We start from the raw sequence: 9,022 nt of genomic DNA, 5'->3' as shown, positions 1-9,022 counted from the left end.
TACCTTACACGTCACCCTGAGCTCCTGTACACGTCATACCTTACACGTCACCCTGAGCTCCTGGAAACGGCATACTGTACACGTCACCCTGAGCTCCTGGACACGTGATTCCGTACATGTCACCCTGAGCTCCTGTACACGTCATGCTGAGCTCCTGGACACGTGATTCCGTACACATCATGCTGCGCTACTGGACACGTCATACCGTACACGTCACGCTGCGCTCCTGTACACAATCACTGGATTTGACTCACCGAGGAGAAGAAAGCCAGACTTCCGCTGAGTAAAAATCTTTATTTTGTTATTACAAAATCTGAACAGAAAATATGAATAATGAGAAAGTCTATAAATAGGAGTCTGGTACACGGATGGAGTACACGGATGTGGAGTACATATTACATACAGACAATAAAACACAGGAAGATGCAGAGAATGGGACTTTCACCCAACACTCTCTGGTGGTGAATCCATGTGACCATAAAACACACGTGGACCTGAAAGATTCACCCGCAGAGGATGTTGGGTGAATGTCGGATTCTCCACCCGAAGGGTTCCGGAAAGGTTCACATAAAAAACAAAATCATGATTGTGGGAGAAAATGACACGGAGAACCCGCAACTCCTCTCTGATTGGATGAGATAGAGGTCAATATGGGAGGGGGCGGGGCAATATCTTTCCTTCCAGTTTTCGTAAAAGGTGGAAATCCAAACCTGGCTACCAGCAGACAGGACCCCGCTCTGCAGGGGGTGTGGGGGGAGGGGCTAGCCACAGCAGGAGGTGTGAGGGAGGGGCTCGGCCCTGCCGGAAGCATAGAGGCGGAGCTTGGCACTGCAGGAAGTGTGAAACATTGAGTTCCAAACTTCCTGTATTGAGCTGACAACGCCACCTCTGCTGCCCCGAAATCCCAGGCAGTGTTGTCAGCAATCCCCTGCCCCTCCCCCCCCCTGTATGTTATGGAGATGGGGGTGTTCTGCACTCCTCCAACATTCTTTGGGATTTTGGTGCAGCAGAGGCAGGCGGTTACGGCAGGAATCCCCGCTGGCCCGTCACATTTGCATGCACTCCTGGCAGCTGCAGGACCCGACAGTGGCAGTTAAATGGCAGACATTTGCGTCTATGGGGGGCGTGGGGTCCGGGTGCTCAGAGCGCGCTCCCTGCACACTGGCGGAGCGATCGCCGGCCGCTCTAGGTCAAGGCTTCTCATCAGGAGGAGAACGGACGCCCTCCTAATCACGTGACCGCGGCGACAGCCAACCAAAGCCCACTTCAAGGGCAGCATGAAAGGGTTAATGTGACTCGCTTACCACACAGTGAAGCCAGTATCAAGCTGGCAGCCCTGGAACCACCAATGAGAAGTCAGCATTTCCATCCACCCAGGTTACAGCCGCATGGCCTGGGCACTGGTCACATGACTGAGGGGTCTCATGGAACTGGCCAGAAGATCTTCTCCAAGGTGGACATTGCAGAGGGTGTGGCCATCAGCCTTCCCACACAGCACCTGGCCACACTTAGCCCCGCCCACTGCTATCTGGAGTGACAGCACTGAAACTCCTCCCATTGTGAGCTGCAGTGTTTGGGATGGGGGAGCGCATGAGACACAAATGATTGAGGATTTGGTTCAGTCAGCAATTTTCAAGGACACTTTTTGAGTGTTTTATGGGATTTGCGTCACAAAATAATTGGTTTTTGGACCCGTTTGGACTGTCATAACTTTCGGTGCATTTCTAAGCTTCAGAGGAGTTTGGAGAGATACAACCAGTCAGGAATGGGCATGGGAAAGAATCTGAACCTCTACTTACAGAGGGGAAAATAATGACTTGACTCCCGGCAGATTGTGTACGTTCGCCCACTTACACAGAAAAGATCGGTCTATAATTATCATAGGTGAATATAAATGTTAGGGACAGAAGATCAACCAAAAATCCAGATACATCACAATACAAATTTTATAAATGGAGTCGCAGTTCAGAGAGTAAAATTAGTATTTGATCCTCGAGCAACACGACTTAGTAGTTGGTGGAGGAACCCTTGTTGGTGAGCACAGAGGTGAGCCGTTCCTTGTAGTTGGTGGAGGAACCCTTGTTGGCGAGCACAGAGGTGAGACGTTCCTTGTAGTTGGTGGAGGAACCCTTGTTGGCGAGCACAGAGGTGAGACGTTCCTTGTAGTTGGTGGAGGGACCCTTGTTGGCGAGCACAGAGGTGAGCCGTTCCTTGTAGTTGGTGGAGGGACCCTTGTTGGCGAGCACAGAGGTGAGACGTTCCTTGTAGTTGGTGGAGGAACCCTTGTTGGCGAGCACAGAGGTGAGACGTTCCTTGTAGTTGGTGGAGGGACCCTTGTTGGCGAGCACAGAGGTGAGACGTTCCTTGTAGTTGGTGGAGGGACCCTTGTTGGCGAGCGCAGAGGTGAGACGGTCCTTGTAGTTGGTGGAGGAACCCTTGTTGGCGAGCGCAGAGGTGAGACGTTTCTTGTAGTTGGAGGAACCCTTGTTGGCGAGCGCAGAGGTGAGACGTTTCTTGTAGTTGGTGGAGGAACCCTTGTTGGCGAGCGCAGAGGTGAGACGTTCCTTGTAGTTGGTGGAGGAACCCTTGTTGGTGAGCGCAGAGGTGAGACGTTCCTTGTAGTTGGTGGAAGAACCCTTGTTGGCGAGCACAGAGGTGAGACGTTCCTTGTAGTTGGTGGAGGAACCCTTGTTGGCGAGCACAGAGGTGAGACGTTCCTTGTAGTTGGTTTAGGAACCCTTGTTGGCGAGCACAGAGGTGAGACGTTCCTTATAGTTGGTTTAGGAACCCTTGTTGGCGAGCGCAGAGGTGAGACGTTCCTTGTAGTTGGTTTAGGAACCCTTGTTGGCGAGCACAGAGGTGAGACGTTCCTTGTAGTTGGTTTAGGAACCCTTGTTGGCGAGCACAGAGGTGAGATGTTCCTTGCAGTTGGTTCCCAGATTTTCAGACATCTCAGGAGGGATTTTGGTCTTCTTTACAGATCTTCTCTAAATCCTGAAGAAAGTTTCTTGGCTGTCGCTTGGGAACTCAAACTTTCAGCTCCCTCCATAAATTTCCTTTAGGATAAGGTCTGGAGACTGGCTAGGCCCCTCCATGACCTTCATGTGCTTCTTCTTGAGCCACTCCTTTGTTGCCTTGGCGATATGTTTTGGGTCATTGTCATGCTGGAAGACCCATCCACGACCCATCTTCAGTGTTCTGGTTGAGGGAAGAAGGTTCTCATCCAGGATTTTACAATACATGGCCCTGTCCATTGGCCCCTCAATGTGGAAAAAGTCGTCCTGTACCTTTAGCAGAGAATCAGCCCCAAACCATAATGTTTCCACCTCCATGCTTGACTGTAGGGATGGTGTTCTTAGGGTCACAGTCAGCATTTTTCTTCCTCCAAACACGGCGAGTCGAGTTAATGCCAAAGAGCTCAATTTTGGTCTCATCTGACCACAGCACTTTCTCCCAATCCTTCTCTGAATCATCTAGATGGTCATTGGCCAACTTCAGACGGGCTGTACATGTGCCTTCTTGAGCAGAGGGACCTTGCTGGCACTGCAGGATTTCAGTCCATGCCGGCGTATTGTGTTACCAATGGCTTGTTTGGTGACTGTGGTCCCAACTGCCTTGAGATCATTTACAAGCTCCTCCCATGTAGTTCTGGGCTGATCCCTCACTTTTCTCAGGATCATCCTTACCCATGAGGCCAAATCTTGCATGGAGCTCCAGACCGAGGAGGATGATTGTTGGTTATTTTGTATTTCTTCCATTTGCGAATAATCGCTCCAACAGTTGTCTCCTTCTCACCAAGCTTCTTGCTGATGGTCTTGTAGCCCATTCCAGCCTTGTGCAGGTCTACAATCTGGTCCCTGATGTCCTTTGACAGCTCTTTGGTCTTGCCCATGGTGGTGAGGTTTGAATGGAAGAGATTCTGTGGACAGGTGTCTTTTATACACATAATGAGTTGTCGGTAGCAGGACCTTTTTACATGGACAGGACTGATCTGTGTACCACATGGGCACAGAGCCAGTCTGTGGGAGCCAGAATCATTGTTGGTTGGTTGGGGATCAAGCACTTTACTCACTGAGCTACAACTCCATTTATAATATTTGTATCGTTTGTTGTTTCTGGATTTTTGGTTGATATTCTGTCTCTATTATTTATATACATCTATGGCAGCAATTATAGACCCTTCATTCCTGTGTAAGTGGGCGAACGTAGGAAATCTGAAGGGGTCAAATCATCATTTATGGTGCAGCCTGGCCTGTGCGTGAAGTTGTACACTTGTATTCTCTCCCGGTCAGAGGACACCCTACAAGCTGTACGGCTGGAGGAGGCCATTTAGATTTCTACCATGTAATTCTGATGAGCCTATGATAGATGAGGGTCTAATATGAGGACTGGCAGGACGGCCTCTATGGGGTCCTTACAGCCGGACATGTCCGCCCAGACTGGGAGAGAATACAAGTCAATAGTCCCAACACAAGTGACCCCTGAGAGCAGGATCCCTTAGCCATGCTCACCAAGCACCACGTCCTCATTTCCAGATGTAGGACAACCTGCTGGCCGGCTTCCTACTGACCTGGGAGGTTTCACATACACGGGAAGCACCAATATGGTCAGATATCCGGCGTTCTTCACGCCTCATCTCCTAGCTCAGCCCAAGCAGCGACACATCAGGCCCCACCTCTAGCGTTTCTCAGCACAGATCAGGTACGGATACGGCTGAAGGGTCATCCCCAGCTTTGGCTTCAGGTTCGGTACGGAGCCGTGCGGAAAACGGAGGTGGAAGCGGCGGAGAAGCGTTGTGAAGAACAGGAAAAGCTCCATCCTGGCAAGCTGTTCACCCAGACAGTGGCGGCGGCCTGGAAAACAAAAGCAAAGCTAAATTGGGGGGGCGGTAACATATCATCTTCCATTAGTAAATCAGGACAATCATTTAACCTCTTGGCGCCGGCCAAACGCAAATGTGCGGCCCCCCGGCTTCTGGGCCTAGACACCGAGCGGCCACACATTTGCGTTCTAGCTCCCAGCACACATGTGCGGTACTCACGGAAAGGTCCCGATCTCCTCTTTCGATCGGGACCTTTCCCGATCATGTGACCACCGTGATAGCGAATCACGGCAGTCACATGACCCTAGAAACCCCGCCCTGGCTTCTGAAACCCCTAAAGGGCCGGGAGGTGCCGGCACCAAGGGGTTAAAGAGCATCTAAAGTCAAAATGTTCTTTTTTTGTTTACCTCAAGTCCGGACACTTTCCCCCCCCCTTTCAGTCCGGACGCTCCCCCCCCTTCCACTCCGGATATTCCCCCCCCCTTCCACTCCGGATGTTCCCCCCCCCCCCTTCCGGTCCGGACGCTTCTCCCCCCTTCCGGTCCGGACGCTTCTCCCCCCTTCCGGTCCGGACGCTCTCCCCCCCTTCCGGTCCGGACGCTCTCCCCTACCCCCTTCCGGTCCGGACGCTCTTCCCCCCCCCTTCCGGTCCGGACGCTCTCCCCCCCCCCCCTTCTGGTCCGGACGCTCTCCCCCCCCCTTCCGGTCCGGACGCTTTCCCCTCCCCCTTCCGGTCCGGACGCTTCTCCCCCCTTTCGGTCCGGACGCTCCCCCCACCCCTTCTACTCCGGACGCTCCCCCCCCTTCCAGTCCGGACACTTCCCCCCCTTCCAGTTTGGCTGAAAAACCATTCAACCATTAAAAATGGCAGCCAATCAGAGGCTGACCCAGAACCTGGAGTTTTGGGCTCCGATTGTTGGTACGAGATCCAGGACGCCTGGGGAGACCCCGGTCTCTGTACGCAAATATGCGACCCAACAAAAAAAAAATCTCAGCCCCCCCCCCCCCCCGGGGCCGCATATTGGCATCCGCCCGGCACCACGGGGTCCATATCGGCGTTCTATCACAACAAGACATATAAAACTCCGACGCGTTTCACAGAAGGCCTGCCCTGATTGGCTCTCTTTAGGTCTCACCCAGAGAGAACGGGACGAACGCCTCCTTCTTCAGGAACTGGCCGCTGCTGTCCAGGAACCTCTCCGGGTAGAAGATCTCCGGATTGGTCCAATATTTCTGGTCGAAGTGCACAGAGTAGAGGTTGGTGATGACGGTGGTGCCCTCGGGGATGGAGTACCCCCTGACCACAGTGTCTCTGGACGTGGCGTGGAAAATGCCCAGCGGGGCGATGTTACAGAATCGCAGGATCTCGTGGAGGACGGCCTCGGTGTACGGCATGGCCAGGCGGTCTTCAAAGGTCGGGATACGGTTCGGTCCAACTACAGAATCGATCTCTTTCTGGACCTGACCTAAGAAAACAGCAAAGAATAAAATCATTTTCCAGCAAGATACCCGAGTCAGGATTAAAGGAAACCTATCACGTTGTACCTCTAATTCTTAGTGCAGGGATGGTGGGAACCCCTCATAATGGGCACAGAGATGGAGGGAACCCCTCATAATGGGCACAGGGATGGTGGGAACCCCTCATCATGGGCACAGGGATGGTGGGAACCCCTCATCATGGGCACAGGGATGGTGGGAACCCCTCATCATGGGCACAGGGATGGTGGGAACCCCTCATCATGGGCACAGGGATGGTGGGAACCCCTCATTATGGGCACAGGAATGGTGGGAACCTCTCATAATGGGCACAGGGATGGTGGGAACCTCTCATAATGGGCACAGGGATGGTGGGAACCTCTCATAATGGGCACAGGGATGGTGGGGACCCCTCATAATGGGCACAGGGATGGTGGGAACCCCTCATAATGGGCACAGGGATGGTGGGAACCCCTCATAATGGGCACAGCTGGTGTACAGACCCGGGAACTCGGCACAGGGATGGTGGGAACCCTCATAATGGGCACAGCGGGTGTACAGACCCGGGAACTCGGCACAGGGATGGTGGGAACCCCTCACAATGGGCACAGCGGGCGTACAGACCTGGGAACTCAGCACAGGGATGGAGGGAACCCCTCATAATGGGCACAGCGGGTGTACAGACCCAGGAACTCAGCACAATGATGGTGGGAACCCCTCACAATGGGCACAGCGGGCGTACAGACCTGGGAACTCAGCACAGGGATGGAGGGAACCCCTCACAATGGGCACAGCGGATGTACAGACCTGGGAACTGAGGATGGGGATGCTGGGAAACCCTTATAATGGGCACAGCGGGTGTACAGACCCAGGAACTCAGCACAATGATGGTGGGAACTCCTTGTGAAGACCAGGGAAACCTAAGCACTGCCCATTTCTTCACAAAGTATTTGACTGTCAGAAGAGACTCCCACCTTGGATGTTGGGGTAGAGAGCCATGAAGAGGATGGCCCAGCGTAGGACATTGGTGGTGGTCTCAGTCCCGGCAATGATCAGTTCTCCGACTGAGAAGATCAGGTTCTCTGTGGACAATGTGCTGTTCGGATCCGCGGCATTCTTCTCCATGTCATCCAGATAGGCGTCGATGAAATGCCGCGGCGAATGCGGTTTGCGGTTTTCGGAGAAGCGCTCGATGATCCTCAGCAGGAAGTCGTAGACCTCATCGGCATTCTTAAACAGCTGCTGGTGCTTGCCGAAGGGCAGGAAGCCGATGAGTGGGAAGGCGTTGTAGAGGAAGACCCAGGCGCTGGTGGCCAGCTCAATGTTCTCACTGAAGATCTCCATCATGTGCAGGAACTCGTCGTCGTCGTACCGGAAGCGCTCCCCGAACAGGATGAGGTTGGAGATGTTGGAGACGCCGATGGTGATCAGGTGTTTGGGATCGAACGCTTTCCCCTTATAGGTGTCGACGGCGTCCAGGAAGAAGAAGGACTCTTCCAAAATTCTGCTCTCGAAGGACTTCTGACCATAACCAAAGTTACGGAAGCAGCTCACCGCCAACTTCCGGTGCTCCGTCCAACAGCGGCCGTACTTGGCGTTCAAAAGACCTAAAATACGAGAATGGAGGTCTGTAAATACCTTACTGGGTCCAAATCTACGGCTTCCTCTGTACCTATGGACTAGAAACCAGAGGCTCCGATTGGACAGTTGGATGAATGGCTCTATATTAAGGATGTGTCCGGTCTATAAACCAGAGGCTCTGATTGGACGGTTGGATGAATGGCTCTATATTAAGGATGTGTCCGGTCTATAAACCAGAAGCTCTGATTGGACAGTTGGATGAATGGCTCTATATTTAGGATGTATCCGGTCTATAAACCAGAGGCTCTGATTGGACGGTTGGATGAATGGCTCTATATTTAGGACGTATCCGGTCTATAAACCAGAGGCTCTGATTGGACGGTTGGATGAATGGCTCTATATTTAGGATGTATCTGGTCTATAAACCAGAGGCTCTGATTGGACGGTTGGATGAATGGCTCTATATTAAGGATGTGTCCGGTCTATAAACCAGAGGCTCTGATTGGACGGTTGGATGAATGGCTCTATATTTAGGACGTATCCGGTCTATAAACCAGAGGCTCTGATTGGACGGTTGGATGAATGGCTCTATATTTAGGATGTATCTGGTCTATAAACCAGAGGCTCTGATTGGACGGTTGGATGAATGGCTCTATATTTAGGATGTATCCGGTCTATAAACCAGAAGCTCTGATTGGACGGTTGGATGAAGCGTTTGTTCTCTCTCACTATCCTGTGTTTGGGTTTGGGGTTGGACCGGTTCCGGAGGGCACACTGTAGGGGGTTCTGATACTTGCCTCCCATCTTGGTCATCTTCAGGAAGAGCGGGAGGGACGGGCGATCAGCGAAGACATCACTCTGGCGCACCAGACACTCCTTCACCGCATCGTAACCATTCAGGACGACGGTGGAGATGCCGCCCAGGTCCAGGCTGAAGATCTGGGAAGACAGGAGGAGGCAATGTGAGGGCGAGAGATCCACTGATAACACAAGGAATCAATAGAGGTGGCGCTGTGATGTCACAATTCCAAAACCGTGATGTCACAGGTCCCCCGTCCCGATTCCATCAGAGAGGAATTCCAGCTCCGGATATTTCATGCAGTTTCATCGCTTCAGCTTGGACCAGCCATGTCTATACCATCG

General features: G+C 52.6%; 1 protein-coding gene across 1 annotated transcript; it reads right to left on the bottom strand.

Annotated features, from left to right (window-relative positions):
* Window positions 1–274: 274 nt before the first annotated feature.
* LOC149427320 (vitamin D 25-hydroxylase-like) lies at window positions 275–8,815 on the bottom strand. The gene is made up of 4 exons (XM_089668131.1): window positions 8,677–8,815; window positions 7,273–7,905; window positions 5,959–6,288; window positions 275–4,853 (listed from the first exon to the last, which is right to left on the bottom strand). Exons 1-4 carry the CDS (start codon window positions 8,690–8,692, stop codon window positions 4,678–4,680), a joined length of 1,155 nt encoding a protein of 384 aa, XP_089524257.1. The 5' UTR covers window positions 8,693–8,815; the 3' UTR covers window positions 275–4,677.
* Between the last annotated feature and the right edge of the window lie 207 nt (window positions 8,816–9,022).

Source organism: Staurois parvus, unplaced genomic scaffold (assembly GCF_062004578.1).
Source record: "Staurois parvus isolate SC_StPar_1 unplaced genomic scaffold, SC_StPar_1.0 ptg003880l, whole genome shotgun sequence".
NCBI classification, from domain to species: domain Eukaryota; kingdom Metazoa; phylum Chordata; class Amphibia; order Anura; family Ranidae; genus Staurois; species Staurois parvus.
Note: the sequence above shows the minus strand (reverse complement) of the source record. Positions and strands in the feature narration are given on the sequence as shown.